General features: G+C 45.7%; 1 protein-coding gene across 3 annotated transcripts in view; it reads right to left on the reverse strand.

The window, feature by feature from the left end:
- Positions 1 to 602: 602 nt before the first annotated feature.
- LOC140416499 (grainyhead-like protein 3 homolog) overlaps positions 603 to 20903 on the reverse strand; it is a 117612-nt gene continuing 97311 nt past the window's right edge. For all 3 annotated transcript variants that reach the window (XM_072501133.1, XM_072501132.1, XM_072501134.1), the window contains exons 14-16: positions 15274 to 15359; positions 12069 to 12133; positions 603 to 3711 (exon numbers count right to left, since the gene is read on the reverse strand). In XM_072501133.1, the coding sequence (XP_072357234.1) occupies positions 3597 to 3711; positions 12069 to 12133; positions 15274 to 15359 (266 nt within the window). In that variant the 3' untranslated portion in view covers positions 603 to 3596. The remainder of the gene's footprint in view (positions 3712 to 12068; positions 12134 to 15273; positions 15360 to 20903) is intronic.

The raw sequence follows: 20903 nt of genomic DNA on the forward strand, positions 1-20903 counted from the left end.
ATAAACCCTCCTAACCTTTTTTGACACTAAGGGCAATTTTAGAATGGCCAATTCACCTAACCTGCATGTCTTTGGACTGTGGGAGGAAACTGGAGCACCCGGAGGAAACCCACGCAGACACGGGGAGAACGTGCAGACTCCGCACAGATAGTGACCCAGCAGTGAATCGAACCTGGGACCCGGATGCTGTGAAGCCACAGTGCTAACCACTATGCTACTGTGCTGCAATAATAGATCTCTATTATTGTCTGTTTATTATGCTGTGCCACAGGTTACATTATCCAGTCTTGTCCTTGGTTTCCGTGATATTTTGTACCGACATTATTTCATGAACAAATTACTCATTGCAGTCAAATATCCATCTATTCTTATATCGCACTGCAGACCAACTGTGTAGGAAACATAAACCATAAGATGCACCAGAAACAGTTATGCAAGTACACTTGGCTCGCAATGCATCTACTGGCACATGCACAGCACCCTCCCATCTCCTGAAGATGCCATTGGTGCACATCCATCAGCTGCTGCCAGTACTGGTTTGTGCCTGCAACGGTGGTGATGTTGCTCACTCGCCAGGCAGTTAAAAATAACTCAGCAAACCATAAATTACAGTTTTTTTATTTAACCTTTTTTTAAACTTAAAATAAACAATTCTCTTGGTCTCACAACAATGTTTTCCAGTTAATAAAATGTGTTTGTTATTTGTTCCATCTGCATTTTCCAATATTGTTCACAATCCAGTAAATGACAATCACAATACCTGGTACAAAAGGACTAATGGGATATTTGGTTTACTCACACATAAAGATTAACTCATAAACTACGAGTGGCATAGGCACCTAGATCTTTCTGGGTAATCAACTGTAGTACTGAAATGAAAATGAAAATCGCTTATTGTCACAAGTAGGCTTCAATTAAGTTACTGTGAAAAGCCCCTAGTCGCCACATTCCGGCGCCTGTTCAGGGAGGCTGTGACGGGGATAGTCCTGAGTAAATTTCAGAGGGGGAATTGGTGCAAATAATTGGCTTGTGTTATTAAAGCATGAGACATATTTTGTTTTTAAATGTGGTGAACCTCATTATCTCAGAATAATTTTCTTTTAACAAGAAACAAAACAGACTTTTGCATTGCACCAATGAAAAGATTGGTGACCAGGTAACTACCAGGTTGTTGTCAAAGCCTATCTAGTTTACTAAAGTCCTTTAGGGAAATAAATCTGCTATTTTTACATGGTCTGGCTTATATACAATCCCAGACTGCAGCAATGCGCTTAAATGGAATCCCTACACTGCAGAAGGAGGCTACTCAGCCCATCAAGTCTGCACCTACCCTCTGAAAGAGAACCCTACCCAGGCCCATTCCCCTGCCCTATCCCCGCAACCCCATATAGCCTTTGAACATGAAGGGGCAATCCAACACAGCCAATCCACTTAACCTGCATATCTTTGGACTGCGGGAGGAAACCCACGCAGACATGGAGAGAACGTGCAATCTCCACACAGACAGTCACCCAAGGTCAGAATCGAACCCGGGTCCCTGGTACTGTGAGGCAGCAGTGCGCACTTGCCTTGTGAGATGGCCTAGTACAAGGTACAATGATAATGTTGAATAAGATTAGAACTGGACTTTTCACAGTAACTTCATTGAAGCCTACTTGTGACAATAAGCGATTTTCATTTCATTTTGGCACACTAGAGATTGACAAACACATTCCCCTTTAAACAGTTCCAAGTAAAAAGGGGGCATTTCTTTCGAATCTATGAACTTTGTAGACTGCATCTCTGTGGATACCCAAGAGATAGATACAATGGCACAGAGACACTGAGTGATTTAATTTTCTAATTGGATGAGAAATGCATCAACTAATTGAATTTCAAAAGTTACACTTTACATTTTTCAATTGAAATTTTTACAGGAATTTGGCAGTGAAGGTTCTACACCATGTCATTCAATACCTTACAAGAAGCTGATTCATTGTAGTAGGACGACAAAAGTATATCAGGCAATTCTGAGACCAAGTCTGCAGTTTGAATGATATCCTAAAGGAAACATTGTTCATACTTGAGCCTTACTCTTCATATGTACAATATATATGTTTCACAATGAGGAAATCTTTAGCACAATACTAATAGCTGTCACAAATTGACAATACACAAACCCTATATTAATCATAATAAGTCAATAGAAAATCAGGCAAGACAATTCATAACAAGATATTCTCCTGCCCGTGCACTAACATTAGTGAAAGTGTCAACCTGAGTAGATAGCATACTTCTGACTTTATGCTTCAGGTAAATGTTCTCGTTAATATTAGTGAAGAGAGGAAAATATATACTCAGAGAAAGACAAAAGCTTGAATCACTCTGATTTGTCATATCTTCAGGCATAGAAATGTTTCTCAGTAAACATGTTATAGCAACAAGCCAATAGGAATCAATGGTCTCTCTAGCTTACTGCATTGGAAAATAAGATATCCTTGCCCTGATTTTGACAGGGTTACAATGCCAGGGAACATTTGCTATAAAAATAAAGAACTTGTACATGGTAATAGATTTTTTTTAAGCAGTCAGTTAACAGGGCTATTAATATTTTAAATTTAGTCACCCAAGTAATATTTTAGTAATTGACGGATGCCAGGTCACTGTGTGTTGTGACCTCTTTAATCCACGTTACAATACTTTATACATATCCATTGTGTTTCAAATCATGATGATACCAGCGCACCATGATTTGAAAACACATGTCCTCTGTAAGATGATGGTTACCAAGATTTTGGAAATCCTTTTTCATGTCAGGAGGTCCTGGTACCATGTTGTGGCATTAAAATGACATGAATATTTCCTCAACTGAAGCATTTGGGAAGTATATCACAGATTTATGATTTGTGAAAGGGAAGGATATGACTGCGGAAACTTGGATTCAAGAAAATATAAATATTTTTTGAATTATCACAGAGCCAATGTCCTTCAATGGGGAAAATTGTTCTTTTTTTTGTTTTCTCCTGAGCAATGAACTCTTTCCACATACTTCATGAGCACCGTAATAGCATTTTATAGCAATCGCTTTGCCATTTCTTGTAAAAATATTTTAGATTGAAAAAGCTGCAGAAAATTTGAAATCAGTTGAATTTGCCACAAAAGAATGATATGTAAATTGCAGAAAAAGATGGAAGAATCCAAAAATATCGCATATTCAAATACACTGAAGTATGCATCGAATGGCTAGTGATTCCATGTATATTGTCTAACAGCCAATAATAATTTGTTGGCCAGAGCTGAAAGCGTGTAGCACATTAACATTGGAGATATAACAAGTTGAGTAGTATAAACAAATAAGGGGAAAAAAACTTCTTCAATGATACAGGGGGCTTCATCCAACATGAGTATAGGTTAAAAATAAGGTAACGTTGAGTTCTTCGTGCTTGGCTTCATAAAGTTCGGTTTTACAACTGGCCAGAAGAAAGTGATCTTGGGTCCAAATATTGAAAGCAGCCAATAATATATGTACATGGAGAGAAGGGGAAGAGGTAGAGTGATAACTGGCGTATTCCTAATTTTGAGGCTCCTTTGAGTTTGTCCATGAGTGCTGAGACACTTTAAACCTCTTTAAGTGTTATCTGACAGCCTCCAATTATGTCCTTTATCTCCACCAGAAATGCAGCATGGTTGCAGTAATGCTGCACAATGTTATCATCCATATTTACCAAGATTCTGTGGGAGGGAAAATGGAAAATGAATGTTAATTAGAGCTCATTAATTGTGGTCAAAGCTCTTAAGCCTAAGAAATACCCACTCTCAAGGAATAGCTTCTCATCACATATGAGTCATGTGAAGAGCATTCAAAGGTACTTTTAAATAACCTTTAATAAGGCAACCTCCTTTACATGACATGGCAAGGTGGCTGAAACCACAATCTTCTGTCTGATGAGTGCTATGCCTGTTCTTTAATGAGCCTGTAGGTCACATGCCTCTAATGAAGAAGAACACCATGAATTTGCAATTTGCTCCGCTACTCTGTGTGGTTTAGAATCCAGTTCCATTCCTACTTGTTGCAAATCCAGCTACATCACAACTTGTTTGGAAAAATAAGGGCTAAAATAACACAGCTACTTTACAATACTTGGATTTCTAAATTTAAATGTTAAATTCCTTCCAATGAACTGGAAGCACCTGTTTTGTGTTCTTGTAATGAGCCATTGAGCAAGGACCAAAATCAGTGCTCAAATCAGCAAGGCTGCATTCCAATCCAGTCACGAACAAACATTCCAAGGTGATTAACTATTTGTGTGCATTCATTTCCTCTTATTCATCTACAATCCCTATTGTTTGGCAACACTCTTTATTAAAATTATCAAACCTATAAATCATGTCTCAGTTTAATGTTAATGCAGGCTCTCACATTGACATTTTTATTATCAAGTTGAATAAACACCTCAAGGAAGGTTTCAGAGTCCTGCCTGCATTCCTATTCTACCGATTGCTCAATGTTGAAATTGTGTCCTCTTCGTCATTCTAAATATAGAATGCATATTATAAAAACGTGCAAATGTGAGCATTTAACAAGGACATTATGAATAAAAAGTATCTTCCAGGTAAAAATGCAAAGCAACTTTGAAATTCTCCTTGTAGTATTGAGACTTTAATCATAGTATAATGGCTTTTCGGAAATACAGTGGACAAATGGCTGAAAAACATTTTAAAGGAACAACACCGGCACTATTTTGATAATTCATGATTGCTGTGAGCTTTTCCAGTGTTCTAGAATTTGGATTGATCGGAGACAGTTTTAGTTTTGTAATAGTGTAAACCGTGTAGTGTACTCCAAAGTCAACCAAATAGCATGACACCACTTTGATGAGGTAGTCTGAGAATGCTGCTATATAAAAACAACAACTGTTGTGAGGTGACAATATCTGCCTGGACATTAAAATATAACGTGAACATAGAATTACAGCACAAGAGCAGGTTATTTGGTCCAAACATCTCGTGTTAGTGTTTATCCTCCACACATACAATAGTTCTTGTTGCATACTTGATCTATTTGCATAACCTTTTCATACTCCTTTCCTTCAAGCATCCTGCTAACTTACTCTTAAATGTTAGCATCGTCCTTGCTTCAATTATTAACTCCAGCAGCATATTCCACTGTTGCCAGCTTCTGTGCAAAAAGGTTTCCTGTGTTCTCTAGTCTTAATCTCTTACATTTAATCTTATACTTTTTCTCTTTCATTAGGCCCTTCAATCATTGGAGTCAGATCTTTTTGTCTGTCCCTTCATATTTATTATGTTATCAGCAATTGGTATCTAATTCTAGACATTCTTATTAATGCACAATTACTCAGCATAATACTTGGTTTCATAAAGCAACAAATCCTGAAGCAGTAAAATGGGATCCCTGGTGCATGTTCACCACCAGTGTCTATTTTACTGTTGCCATTCATAGTGTACATACTTCCAGAAATATATAAACATGACAATATGCACATGCCAATCAATAAATAATTCAGGCTATAGGTGAACTCGCTCTGCCTAGATCCTTTTATTAGAGTTAACACCATTGTTTAAAATTCTCCAACTACTGATAGCTCACAATATCAGAGCTGCCTGCAGTTTATATTAAATCAAGTGGAAAACCTCTATTTGAAACGTATTAGATGCTGCATCACTTTCAAACGATGGAGCTTACTCATGATTGGTTTGTAATTTCAATTCATCATCATCATCATCTTCTTTTCATATCCCATCTACCACTTCACTGTTATCTGCATGAATATGTCTTTTTTTGTTGCTACGTAATTACTCCATGTTTTTCATTTGATTACTTAGGGCACGATGCTCCCAAAAGGGAACAAAGTTTCCTATTGAGCGAGTTTAGTCGCATGTTTACCGCCGCTTGCCCCAAGCCTGAATGCAATATAGGAGGGTCCCCAACATCCCCACAACATCCCAACACCCATCCCAGGCAACCCCAACCCTATTGCGCATGAGCAAAATATGCCAGCTTGGCACCTTGGCAGTGCCAGGCTGATACCCATGTCGTGTTGGGTGCTCTGCTACACAGACGAACCAACACAGTTGCGGAAGGTACAACTCAGTTTTATCACTAACAGTATTAACATTTGTAAACGGGTTACTGTGGTTCGTTTATTACCCTCTAACCTGTGGACCCAGCCCTAACACTATCTTGGAGAGGCACTCAGCACATGGTGAATGTCTGAGTGGCTTGCTGTGAGCTCTGTGCCCTCTGGAATGCTGTCGCCTGCTGGAATGAATCGGAAGTGTCGTGTTCCCCGTTTTATAGTGTGTCTGCTCGTGCTTGTGATTGGCTGTGATGTTGTGTGTGTATTGATTGGTGTGTTGATCTTTCCATCAGTGTGTATGTGTGTTTGCACCATGATGTTTATCTGAATATCATGACATCCCCCCTTTTTGACAAGAATATGTGCCTATGTGGTAATAAATATGGATGTGTATTGAGTGCAGCTGAATGCGTGTGTGTGCAATATCTACAACATGTACATGAGGCTAAACTATATACATAGGAAGGTGTCAGATGCAACATAGCAACGAAGTTGTACCATTAACAAAACAAGTGTAAACATTAGGCATCAAAAACGAACTCCTGTAACGACAAAAGAGAAGCTTAGTAACATAGTGGCATAAAACGTTTAGTGCGTCCAATGTTCAAACAGGCTCATAAGTCCAGCCTAGTAGGTGGGTGATGAATTTGGGTTGACCGCCTCAAGGGTGGGTCAGGAATCACTGGCTGAGGAATGGGCCTGGCCACAGGCAGCCGAGGAATGGGCATGGTGGCAGGAAGCTCCACAAATTCGACATCAGGAACAACAGGAGGGCGTGGCACCGGCGTAGGGAGCGCGAAAGCAGGCGAAGAGCCCGGCGATTGCGCCGGCGAATGGAGCCATCGGGCATGCGAACCAGGAACGAGCAGGGAGCCACGCGTCGGAGAACTTCGGCAGTTGGCGACCAGCCACCCTCTGGCAGGTGGATGCGGATGTTGGCTCCAGGCGCCAAGGCAGGAAGATCAGTTGCCCGAGTGTCGTGTGCCACCTTTTGCTGAGCACGCTGCTGTCGCATCCTTTGCAGTACTGGAATGTGGTCGAGTGTAGGGACAAGAATGGATGGCACAGTGATCCTGAGGGCGCGACCCATCAACAGCTGGGCTGGTGAGAGGCTAGTGGCTAATGGGGCCGAGCGATAGGCCAGCAGGGCTCAGCAGAAATCCGATCCAGCATCAGCAGCCTTGCAGAGGAGCCCCTTGACGATATGAACGCCCTTTTCCGCCTTGCCATTTGACTGGGGATGCAGAAGGCTGGACGTCACGTGTGTGAAGCCATACGAAGCAGCAAAAGAAGACCATTCTTGGCTCGCAAAACAGGGCCCATTGTCCGACATGACAGTAATCAGAATGCCATGTCCAGCGAAGGTGTCTTTGCATGCCCTGATGACAACGGACGATGTTAAATAGTGCAGGTGTATGACCTCTGGATAATTTGAAAAGTAATCTATGATGATTACATAGTCCCTGCCAAGCGCATGAAAGAGGTCTACGTCCACCTTCGCCCAGGGGGACGTCACCAACTCATGGGGCTGAAGCGTATCAGGGGGTTGCGCCAGCTGAAACCTTTGGCAGGTGGGGCAGTTGAGCACCATGTTGGCAATGTTATCGCTGATGCCCGGCCAGTATACAGCTTCTCGGGCCCTCCATCTTCACTTCTCAACCCCGAGATGACCTTTGTGCAGTTGGTCGAGGACCAGCCTGTGCATGCTGTGTGGAATCACAATACGGTTCAGCTTTAGGAGGACACCGTCAATGACAGCCAAGTCGTCCCGGACATTGTAGAATTGTGGGCACTATCCTTTGAGCCACCCTCCCGTCATGTGGCGCATCACACGTTGAAGAAGGGGGTCAGCCACAGTCTCCCGGCGAATACGGGCCAGACCTGAATCGTCAGCTGGCAGATTGGCCGATGTGAAGGCCACATGCGCTTCGACCTGACAGACAAACCCCTCCGAATTGGGCGGTGTGCTTACTGCTCGAGATAGGGCATCCGCAATGATGAGGTCCTTACCCGGGGCATAGACCAGTTGGAAGTCGTACCTCCGGAGCTTGAGTAGGATGCGCTGGAGGCGAGGGGTCATCTCGTTCAGGTCTTTATGTATGATGCCGACCAGGGGGCGATGGTCAGTTTCCACGGTAAACTGAGGGAGACCATACACGTAGTCGTAGAACTTATCTATGCCGGATAACAAACCCAGGCACTCCTTCTCAATCTGCGCATAGCGCTGTTCTGTGGGGGTCATGGCCCGCGAGGCATAGGCGACCGGGGCCCATGATGCAGTGTCGTCCCGTTGCAGGAGTACCGGCCCAATGCCGGTCTGGCTGGCATCAGTCGAGATCTTCGTATCCCGTGAGGTGTCGAAGAACGCCAATACCGGGGCTGTGGTGAGCTTAATTTTGAGCTCCTCCCATTCCTTCTGGTGTGCGGGCAGCCACTGGAGCTCCGTGGACTTCTTAACTTGGTGGCGAAGAGCTGTTGTGTGAGAGGCAAGGTTGGGAATGAACTTCCCCAGGAAGTTGACCATGCCTAGAAAGCGTAGCACTGCTTTCTTGTCTGCCGGCTGCGGCATGGCTGTAATGGCGCTCACCTTGTCTGCATCTGGACGCACTCCCGACCGGCATATGTGGTCCCCCAGAAACTTTAGCTCAGTTTGGCCAAAGGAGCACTTTGCTCGGTTGAGGCGCAGGCCGTGTTCCCATAGCCGCGCGAAAACACGCTGGAGACGACTGATGTGCTCCTGTGGTGTGGTGGACCAGATGATGACGTCGTCAACATAGAAATGAAAAATGAAATGAAATGAAATGAAAAATGCAATGAATGAATGAAAATGAAATGAAAATGAGACGCGCACCCCTTCGAAGTCCTCTATCATCTGTTCCATGATTCTATGGAAGACCTCGGATGCCGAGATGATGCCAAACGGCATCCTGTTATAGCAAAACCTGCCGAAAGGAGTGTTGAAGGTGCACAGCTTTCGGCTGGACTGATCCAGTTGGATCTGCCAAAAACCCTTTGAGGCATCAAGTTTTGTGAAAATTTTAGCCCGAGCCATTTCGCTCGTAATCTCCTCCCCTTTGGGTATGGGGTAGTGTTCCCTCATGATGTTGTTGTTCAGGTCTTTCGGGTCGATGCAGATCCGGAGTTCGCCAGAGGGCTTTTTAACGCACACCATGGAGCTGACCCATGGCGTGGGCTCCGTGACCCGGGATAGCACTCCTTGGTCCTGGAGATCCTGCAGCTGCTGCTTGAGGCGGTCTTTGAGTGGTGCTGGGACTCTACGAGGTGCGTGCATGACCGGGGTGGCATCCGGTTTGAGCCGTATTCTGTAGGTATAGGGTAGTGTGCCCATGCCTTCGAATGCCTCCTGGTTGTGGGCGAGGAGCGAGTGGAGCTGTGCCCTAAATTCAGCATCTGGGAAGTCTGATGTGCCTTCTGGAGACAGAGTGTGTACCCGCTGAACGAGGTGGAGAACCTTGCACGCCTGTGCACCTAGCAGGGAGTCTTTTGATGAACCAACAATCTCGAAGGACAGTGTGGCCTTATACGCATTGTGCGTCACCTGGAGCTGGCAGGATCCCATGGCCGGGATAACGTTTCCGTTATAGTCGACGATCTTACAACGGGATGGCCGAATTGGTGGTCTGACCTTCGAGGCGTAGAAGGCTGACCATGCTATCGGGTTGGCGGAGGCACCAGTGTCCAGACGGAATGTGATTGGTGATCGGTTGACCGTTAGGGTGGCACACCATCCATCACCCGGATTGACACTGTTCACTGGAATCGGCTGGTGGATCCTGCTTGGAGACATCCGGTTCCTGTCGATGACCGCAACGCGGAAGGCTTCCCGGTCATCTGTATCGCTGGTCTGTATATCATCCCGGTATGATTCGGTGTATGGAGGCTGAATGGTCCGCACATCCCTGCGAGGCTGTTAGAATTGGGGAGTGTTGGCAGGTTGAGCTGCTCGGCAGCAGGCAGTGTAGTGGCCCATCTTGCCACAGCGGAGGCATTGTCGGTTCTTTGCTGGATATTGCCGCTTTAAAAGTGCGGATCCATAGTTGCCGCACGTCGTGATGTCATGGCGTTCGTTGGGCCATCGCGCATGCACAGTTTGGTCCTGCGTAGAGCGCGCCTGCGCGTCACGTCCCTCTGCGTCGACGTCTCTTTTGCCGCGTACAAGTGCGGGAGGCCGCGAAAAGCGCGCAAAATGGCCGCCCCCGTCTGGGCCGGGGGCCGGGAGGAACTCGATGGACTGGACCTGCTCGGCCTCGTAGGACCCCTGCCGTGCCGATTCGGCCGCTTGGAATTGGGAGTAGCGGCTGGTCGCGTTTTCATGGAGGACGCAGGCTTCGATGGCGGTGGCTAGGGTGAGACTTTTTATCTTGAGGAGCTGCTGGCGTAGGGCACCCGAGGTGACCCCAGAAACTATCTGGTCTCGAATCATGGAATCGGAGGTGGCCTCGTAACCGCAGGACTGCACGAGGATACGGAGGTGTGTAAGGAAAGATTGAAAAGGCTCATCCTTACCCTGCAGGCGCTGCTGGAAGAGGTACCTCTCAAAACTCTTGTTTACGTCGACGCTGAAGTGTTGCTCAAGTTTGAGAAGGACCGTCTTGTACTTTGTCTTGTCCTCACCTTCCACGAACACCAGGGAGTTGTAGATGTGGATGGCGTGTTGCCCTGCCGTGAAGAGGAGGAGGGCGATTTTCCTGGTGTCCGAAACATTCTCCCTTTCTGTGGCTTCTAGGAAGAACTGGAAGCGCTGTTTGAACAACTTCCAGTTAACGCCGAGGTTTCCAGCGATTTGGAGCGGCTGTGGCGGGCTGATGGTGTCCATGGCGCAGGATGGCGGATTCTTGAGGATGCGAAGGTAGGTCTCACAGTTACCGGGTTCCAATCCTGGTACTATGTCGCGTTGGGTGCTCTGCTACACAGACGAACCAACGCGGTTGCGGAAGGTACAACTCAGCTTTATTACTAACAGTATTAACATTTGTAAACTGGTTACTGTGGTTCGTTTATTACCCTCTAACCTGTGGACCCAGCCCTAACACTATCTTGGAGAGGCACTCAGCACATGGTGAATGTCTGAGTGGCTTGCTGTGAGCTCTGTGCCCTGAGCTGTCGCCTGCTGGAATGAATCGGAAGTGTCGTGTTCCCCGTTTTATAGTGTGTCTGCTCGTGCTTGTGATTGGCTGTGATTTTGCGTGTGTATTGATTGGTCCGTTGATCTTTCCATCAGTGTGTATGTGTGTTTGCACCATGATGTTTATCTGAATATCATGACATCCCGGGCCTCTAATTCCCTGGGAAATCCCCATGAGTGCCCGAGGTTTCTGAGACAAAGGGGTTGAATCCTAAAGCCTCAGATACCTTGGGAATCTGCACATTAGAGTGAGGCTTACAGCCTCGCTCTAAAATGCAGATTTGCTAAAAAATGATGCCACCCATTGTGGGCGTGATTCACATCGCAACGTCTCGCGTGATGACATTGAATCTTGCAAGACGTTGTGAGCCGGGTAGATTCCGGGAGCAGCGAGCTGCTTTTCAGACACAGTGTGGCCATTGGACCGCGCCCTTCATCTACGTATGAACGTTTTAATCTGAATCTTTGGCGGGCCGGCGAGCCATTGAAATCTGCATCCACACCGGCGGGACCGGAAAGTTCTTACGGTGTGAAAGGCTGGAAATTTCCTGCTATCCTTGGGCTGTGAACATGTTGTTTATGTAAAATACCATTTATTATCAAAATACAATCATGATGTAGTGTTTCATGATATGTGAGATGTTGGCTAAAAGGAAAATTCCATCCATGGATGCGAGTAATGACTGCAAATACTGATTTCAGAGTTGTACCTGTTGTAAAACTTACAGTTCAAGATCATTATCTCAGTTTGTGTGCATAACAGCCCACTGGTGGTTGCTACTAATAATGCAGTGTAAATGAGGCACGTACAATACAGAGATAACATCTGTTCAATTACTCACCCTTTTATACAATTCTTGTAAACTTTGCAAATTCTCTCCTCAGGCAGTCCATACTTTTCTGAAATCTAGGTCAAGAACATCAAAATACAATTGATAAAAGGGTCATGCAAAATTGCTTCAAGTATCCCAGGTCATCTCTGCTGAGAGGTTAATATTTGTGAGTCGTAATAAAGTTGAAAACATGGGAAAGGATGGCATATTTACTGGAGGCTTTTACCGTCCATGGAAGTCCTTAGTGTTTTTCATACATTTTCCTCATTATGGCCAAAGACAAAAGCAAGTATTTAATTGCCATCTTTAATGCAATTGGACATCCCAAGGCAATTTACAGAGCATTATCAAACAAAAGATAACATCAAGCCACATATTAGGAATATTAGGGCAGGTGACCATATGCTGGGGAAAATAATTTTAAGGAGTATCTTAAAAAGGGGAAAGCAAAGTAGTAGAGATGCATTGGGATATAGGGAGGGAATTCCAGTGCTTAGGATCCAGCCAGCTGAAGGCACGGCTGCCAGAGGTGGAGCAATTAAAATTGGGGATGTTCAGGAGTGCAGAGTTAGAAGAGCACAGCTATCTCAGAGGGTTCTGGGCTTGATCAGAGATAAGGAAATGAGCAAGGGAAAGACCATGAAGGATTTGTAAACAAGGAGGAGGATGTTAAAATCATGGCATTGCTTAATCAGGATCTATCAACATATGTGACGATAAGAATATGCAACAAAAGGAAATTCCCCAACACTCCCACCAACCACATTCCTGACCTATGCTCTCTTTAAGCTCAGCTTAATGCGAGGATTCAGGATCAGAGGATTTAGGTTTTTCTACATTTCTAACTTCCAGCCACTTTTCTGGAACACTCTTAATGATTCCCGTAAAGTTCAATGCCACATGAATAATATTAGTGAAGAAAATCCAAAGAAATTAAAGAAATCAAAATGTTTGCAATCCTGTGCTTGTTGCTGAGCAAATTATCACCAGTGGTGAAGAATTCCTGATAATCTGGTAGTTGATCATATTTGAGTATTTCCAGTGTTCTACAAATTATGAAAAATAAATGAAAAACTTAATTTAATGGAGTGTCAGAGGGCAAATCATTGTATGAACTATTAAAATGTCTGTACTTATTTTGAAAAGTTCTCCACAGATGCTGCCTGACCGACTGAGTTTTTCCAGCGTTTTCTGATCTTACTCGATTTCCAGCCTCCACATTATTTGGTTTTGTATTTTGAAAGGAAATTACCTCGTTAAAATGGCAGGCAGGGGAACATTTTAACAGCTTGAAATGCCAATATTGCAATGTGCATTTTCATCCCATAAAAACTATTTTCCAACTGATTTTCCAGATGAATTGTGTAGGTGCCTACTTTCCAAATATGGTAGCATTGTGGTTAGCACTGTTGCTTCACTGCGCCAGGGACCTGGGTTCGATTCCCGACTTGGGTCACTGTCTGTGCAGAGTTTGCATGTTCTCCCTGTGTCTGTGTGGGTTTCCTCTGGGTGCTCTGATATCCTCCCACAAGTCCTGAAAGATGGGCTTGTTAGGTGAATTGGACATTCTGAATTCTCCCTCTGTGTACGTAAGCAGGTGCCGAAGTGTGGCGACTAGGGGATTTTCACAGTAACTTCATTGTGTGTTAATGTAAGCCTACTTGTGACACTAATCAAGATTATTATTAAATATGTGCCATGTCCATAATTTATCACATCAGTTTTCTCCCACTTCTCCTTTACTTTAGTTCTGGTTGGGTACAGTTCAACAGCTGTCAGGCACACTTTGCGTCAGAATCTTGTCGAGGCATCGGGCTCTTGCCTGCTGGCTGGACAGTCAGCGAGAGACCCATGCTGCCTCTTTTTCGGAAAGATTGTGAAATCACAGGCCAATCAGACAGTAGTGAGCCCAGTGGGAGGTCTTCCCTGGTGGAAGCCTTACCCACTCAGAGCTGCCTGCCAATTAGCGCTTGTGCTCAGCAGTGCCACTGCTGCTGCCAGACTGACAGGCACTGGAGTCCCAGGATTGTGGAGTAGCCCAGGCCAGGTAATATGCTAAGTACAATTTGCTGGGGGAGGGAGGGTCGCTGTAGGGGGATGAGCACCATGGGCAGGGGTTGGCCCCCGCTTTCCAATGTCAAATCCCTCGAGCGAGCAGCCCGTTTCAGTTTACATGTTGTGGTTTCCGCATGGTGACAGGCTGCCTGCAGCTGGGTTAAAACCAGCAGCAGAGGGATGAGGCCCTTAATTGGTCATTAACTGACCATTTCAGGACCTCACCTAGCAGCATGCTGGGAAAGTAGACCAGGAGCCTTCCCACCCAATCTTCATTTGGGCAGGGGCAGGAAGGTGGTGGGGTTCAGTTATACCACCATCCTGTTTAAGTACCTGTCCTTTCCTCCCCAAAGCTCACCCGAGCGAGAGTACAAGTTTCCTCCCACTGACACCACCAAAGTAGCTAAGCCTGATCTTGTCATCACCTGGCACCCATACTGACACAATTATCGTAGATCACTTGGTAACAATCCCTCCCTAACTCAGGAATACTGAAGCCAATTTTACCACTCATAAAACCACACAAACTGAGATCAGCTAATTCGGGCATTATTTAGGGACCTTCCTGCTCGATATATTCTTGGCATGGTTGCTGGCTTCTAGTATGATTGATAAGTTTTACCTGGCGAGACTGTGGTCTTACTCTGATACTTGCTTTACATTGGTTCATTAACACTATTTATAAGATATCTGACAGAGTAGGTATGTCTCCCTTGAACACAGTGTATTCCATCCTCTCAAGTTCAGCACACTCTTATGTCACTGATGCATCATGGTCTGCATGATTCATTAGCATATCCATCCTATTAACCCATTACATTACACTTTTTGTCTTTATGGCTTAGGTACCCACTAAACAAACTTGCTAAGTGTAGGGGGATCCCACTGAATTACTTTGTATTGTCAGGGTGAATATTAGTTGGCCTGGACCTGGTCAGTCCAGATGGATGCACCGAACATTATTCCTCTTGAACTCAATGGAGGTCGTTACTCGATACAGAGCCAGGTGCAGATAGCTCTGAAATTCCTCAATTTGCTGGAAATACCATCATGGTTTAATACCATGAAATGGCACTCACAGATTGATTTTTTGCCATTAACCATACTATATTTTGAGACAAGGTATCCAACAAAGAGAAGTAGGTAATATGATACTAACAGCGTTCTTCAGTCCATTAAGATTAGGCGTCTTTAACAGCAGAGCATCGAACACTTCATCTGACTCCCTCCGCACATATAGCAGCACTAGAAAGGAATATAGATATGTTTTACTTATGTTAAAATTTACACTTGTTCATTATTCCTACCATTTTCCAAGGAAAACCATACAAAGTCAATATTGATATATTATATTTGCACATTATATATAATTATAATTGTTCATTGAATTTTAAAAGTGCAAAAAGATTTGAAACCTGAATTGCCTTCAAAACTACACAATGTTCCAATAACCTTTATGAAGTGATTTTCTATTTTACAACAAAATATATTATTACTGCTGTGTTTATTCTATACGTAGTTGTATTAAGATTGACACTGTACATTTAATAGCAGATCTACACGGCACGCTGCAGCATTTTAATCCAAACCGCATGAGCATAGGATTCATTTGTTCATAATAAATAAGGATTTTGGTGACAGACTCTATTTTAAATTAATAACATCATCCAGTTTATCTTGCAGAAATATTGTAATCAATTTCTAGTTTTGTTAGTTATAGCACTAATTGATATAAATAAAATCAAGAGATTTATTTTCAGTAATATTCATTTTTATGATAGTGTTCATGAAGTTTCAAGTAGTTTTAAATTTTGATCATAAGGAATTCTCACAAAGATAATTCTTATGAAACAGCTATGTATGAAAGCAATGTGACCCATTGACCCTCACACACCACCCAAGGGAAATAGTCAAGCCTGTATTTTGGAATAACAGAGAGACTACGAAAGAGGCCAAAATCCAGTAATCCTGCCCCCAAAGACGGCATCGGCCATTTTTTGTAGGGGACGGAATGGCCCCACATCAGGATTTGCACGTGCATTTCGCAAATGCAGCGGCCCATATACATCAGCAGCAGCCTCCAATCTTGCCTATAGCCGGTGTTCCAGCTTTGTGAAACATGACATGTGTAGATTCGGGGAATCAGTAAATGATCCCTTTGCACCTGGCACAGATCCGGGTGAACAGGTGAATCGCGCGAGAGCCGCAAATTGGGCTCTGCGCCGGAATCACCTGACTCCCTCCATCCAATGCGAACTGGATCTCGCCCTCAACTGGGCACGATCCAGATCTCAATATTTGAATGAGCCTAATGAGCATTCCCAGGATGTCGATGGAACTGCCAAGGCACCAGGCTGGCAATGCCAAGGTGCCTGGGTGCCAGGTTGGCACTGACAGTGGTTGGTCCTTGCCAATTACAGGGGGGTGAGGGGATGTTATCAGGGGCCTCTACAAGTCTCTCAGCGTGTGAGGTGGGGGTGGGGAGGTAGAAAGCAGGGGCTGGGGACCTGAAAGAGGGGGAGAGATCTGGGCTATGGATCAAAATGGTGCACCGATCTGCGAACAGCCGTTCCTGCTGGCGCGATCAACTCATCTGCCGGGAATCTCTCCAAAGTGCGGACTTGGTGGGAGAAACTCCCTGAGGCCACAAAAAACGACAAAGAACAAAGTAAAGTACAGCACAGAAACCGGCCCTTCGGTCCTCCAAGCCTGCGCCGACCATGCTACCCGTCTAAACTAAAATCTTCTCCACTTCCGCCCGTCCTATTCATGAATTTGTCAAGATGCACCTTAAACGTCAGTGCCGTTGGATAGTGGGATGATTCTCAGCACTGCAGCTGTTGAGAATCACCCCGCCAATAGGCCCGAAAGCAGACTTAGTTTTAAGTCTGCTGAATCACTCCCAGGGTGTGGAGGAACAGGTCTAAACTTTGAGGAATCCTTTGGAAAGTAGGGTATCCTTATGGATATGGTCCCTGGTCAGCTTTAGGGGAGGTCAGGTGTTCTTTGCAGGAGATAAGGTGCCATTTTGGGGGTGGTCAGGTGCCCCATGCAAGAGCTAAGGTGTCTCTTTCCACATCCCGGCCGCATTCCTCCTCCTTTCATTTACGCTTAATCTCCTCCACTGGAGCACCCTCCCTCTCCATCAACTCACTGCAGATGTCCGACACCCTCCCCTACCCAATATCATTCTCTGACAACAGCTTATCCTGCAACATCGGAGGCAGCAGCCCCAGGAAGAACGCACCTCTCTCCTCACAAAAATCCCTCACCTGCTGGTATGGGAAACCATTCCCTTTGGGCAGCTCATATGTTACCTCCAACTCCTCCAGACTTGCAAACTTCCCGCCTATAAACAAATGCCTCTTGTACTCTACCCCCACCTGCCCACCGGAACCTCGCATCCAGTCTTGCCGCCAGAAACCTGTGATTGTCACACACCGTACCGGCCCACAAGGACATGCCTTCTGAACTGAAATGTTGCCTGCACTGGCACAACACCCGCAAAGCTGAAACCATCGCTGGACTCATGGAGTATGGGATCACCAAGAATGGAAGGGGCACCAGTAATAGTGCCCTCAGACCCGTCCCACTACATGACTCCGTCTCCATCCACCTCAACACTGACCCCGCCTCCACAGTCCATTTCCTCACCATTGTGATGTTCGCAGCCGAATAATAATTCATCTCTTTGGCAACGCCAGCACCCCTTCACCCCTCGTTCCCTCTCCAAAAACACCCTCCTCACCCATGGGATCTTCCCCGCCCAACCAAACCCCGAAATTATCCAGTTTACCTTCCTAAAAAAGGAGTTGAGAACTAACATGGGGAGGTTCTGAAACACGAACAAGAACCTAGGCAGCACTGCCATTTTAATCTGCACCTACCCAGCCAGTGACAGTGGCAGCACATCTCACCTCATGGAATCCGCCTTCATCCACTCCCCCTCCACCAGCCATGCCAAGTTCAATTTATGTAGCTGCTCCCAACTCCACATCACTTGGATAGATAGTTTTTTGAAGAATAAAGGGATTAAGGGTTATGGTGTTCGGGCCGGAAAGTGGAGCTGAGTCCACAAAAGATCAGCCATGATCTCATTGAATGGCGGAGCAGGCTCGAGGGACCAGATGGCCTACTCCTGCTCCTAGTTCTTATGTTCTTATGTTCTTAATACCGAAAACCTGCCCCACCACCCAGAACGGCAACACCCCTAGTCTCTTCTCCTGCTCTCTGGCATTAATCGGGAACACCTCGCTCTTCCCCATGTTCAATTCAGACCTCGAAAACCAGCCATATTCCCTCAAAATCTCCATGATCCTTTCAAAGTTGCCCACCGGTCCGAAATATATAACAAAAGATTGTCCGCATACAACAAGATTCTGTGTTCAGCCGCCGCCCTGCCCTCCGCTCAATCCTTTTCCAACCTCTCAACTCCCTCAGTGCCATCGCCAGCGGCTCTATCGCCAAGGTGAAAAACAACACCCCTGCCTCATCTCCCGATACAGCCCGAATTACCCCAAACTCACCCTGTTCGTACGGACACTTGCTATTGGCGCCCTGTTCAGCAGCCGAACCCAATCCACGAACCTCTGGCCAAACACGAACCAACGCAACACCTCCAACAGATATGCCCACTCCACCCGGTCAAAGGCCATCTCCACACCCATTGCCATTGTTCCTTCTACCACCTGCCCCTCCGAGGGCATCATAACAACATTAAGGAGCCTACGACATTCGTCAACAACTGCCACCCCTTCACAAATCCTGTCTGGTCCTCCCCTATCACCCCCAGCGTGCAATCCTCTATCCGCGATGCTAACAGCTTCGCTAAAAGTTTGCACCAACATTCTGCAACAATATCAGACAGTATGACCCACACTGCTCCAGGTCCTTATCTTTCTTGAAAATCAGGGAAATGGACAATGTGGGGGGTAGCTCCCCTCTACTCCTCGTCTTATTGCACATCCTCACTAGCAGAAGCCCCAACTCTGCTCCAAACATCATGTAAAATTCCACTGGGAACCCGTCCGACCCCAGGGCCTTCCCTGCCTGTATCGCACCAATGTCATTCATCACCTCCCCCAGCCCGATCGGGGCCCCCAAACCCTCCACCTTCTTCTGCTCCACCCTACGAAACTGATCCAGGTATCGTCTCATCCCCTCCTCCCCAAGCAGAGGCTCTGACTTGTACAGCCTTCTGGAGAAGGCTTCAAATACCCTATTTGCCCCTTCAGGGTCCAACACCACCTTGCCCCTCTCATCCCTCATCCTACCTATCTCCCTCACCGCTGCCTGCTTCCCCAGCTGGTGGGCCCGGATCCTACTCGCCTTTTACCCGTGCTCGTACACTGCCCCCCTGGCCCTCCACAATTGCCCGATCGCCTTCCCTGTGGACACTAACCCGAACTCCATCTAGAGCCTCTGTCTCTCCTTTAACAAACGCTCCCAGGTACACTTCTTGGTCTGCCTTGCCCACCTCAGGAGCTTCTCTTTATCCAAGAGCCAATTCGGCCTCACCACCATCACTCTCGGCAGCTGCCCCACCTGCCGCCTCCTTCTCAGCACCCTGTGTCCTTGATCCACCTCGAGGGATAGGTCAAAGGCCTCCTCCCCCATCAGCTCCTCCAACATTTTCACCACATACTTGTCGGGGCCCTTTCCGGGTCCCATCTCTTGGTGTCTGACATTTGCCTCTGAACGTAATCTTGCAAGTGATGGCCAATGAACAGGGGCACCTCTGCGTTCATTGCCCAATTCGGGACAATGGCGTGTGTTCCAGGCAGTACGAGCTCAGGACACCGTGACCCACTGCAATGGAGTCTGGCAGCCCCCACTGAAAGACCAGTGGGACTGCTGCTGAGGGTTAGACTGATGGAGTGGCAGGGGTGCACAGAGTCGGCCATTAGCATCCATACAGCAGACAAAAATTAAAATGCACGTGGCTCTTTCATTCCCCAATGGCAAGACTGCAATATGGGTAAACAGCAGCCTTGTCATTTTCTGCAAGTGAGCTCTTAGTGGTCAAAGGCACCAAGGCTCCAACCTCCTGCTGTGAAACAGCTCTGTCTCATCCGTCCATCTGTGAGAGTGGACACAATGCAAGACCCATGCACCACTCACAAAATAGCAATTCTTCCAAGAAGAAGGGCTAATTGCCTTTTTAAGGGGCTGTCTGTTGCTGCCATGCAGATATGCCACTGGTGTTGGTAGCAACCTCCAGGAAAAGTACACAAAGGTGGGAATACGTCATGGAACGGACTAATGTGCATTATTCCAGATTTCCACGCTGCCCCAACCACCTCCAAAGCTGGCTTGGTGGAGACTGGAAAAATTCAGCCCAATAGCTTTAGTTCTGTAGTATTTTGCTCTTCTTTGATCTCAGTAGATGTTTTGACTTTCACCTCATGAATGTATCTCTGCAACCACCATTGTTATATAGCTATACAAAGCTCCTGCACTATCAAAATAACTCCATGATATTATGCTCTTACTTTGATTTATGGGCCTCTAAAAGTCAGGAGTTTAGAATGTCCAGCAGTTAAAGAAAGTATTTCTGAGTTCATTTTAAGGCAGTAGCATTTACAAGTATTCAGATTTTGATCTTATGACTTGTGGCTTCATCAAAACTAGTTGTCTATCTGGTTACTCAGACTCTCTTCTGGTTTTTATGACATGTTTTATTGAAAGTCACAAATCAACGACAAACAATTTTCACAACCTTCTTTTTAAACAGTAATTTGCATGATCAGATAGTTGTTTAATAGAGAAGCAGAGACTAACAGGAACACT

The sequence above is a fragment of the Scyliorhinus torazame genome, chromosome 1 (genome assembly GCF_047496885.1).
Source record: "Scyliorhinus torazame isolate Kashiwa2021f chromosome 1, sScyTor2.1, whole genome shotgun sequence".
Classification (NCBI taxonomy): Eukaryota; Metazoa; Chordata; class Chondrichthyes; order Carcharhiniformes; family Scyliorhinidae; genus Scyliorhinus; species Scyliorhinus torazame.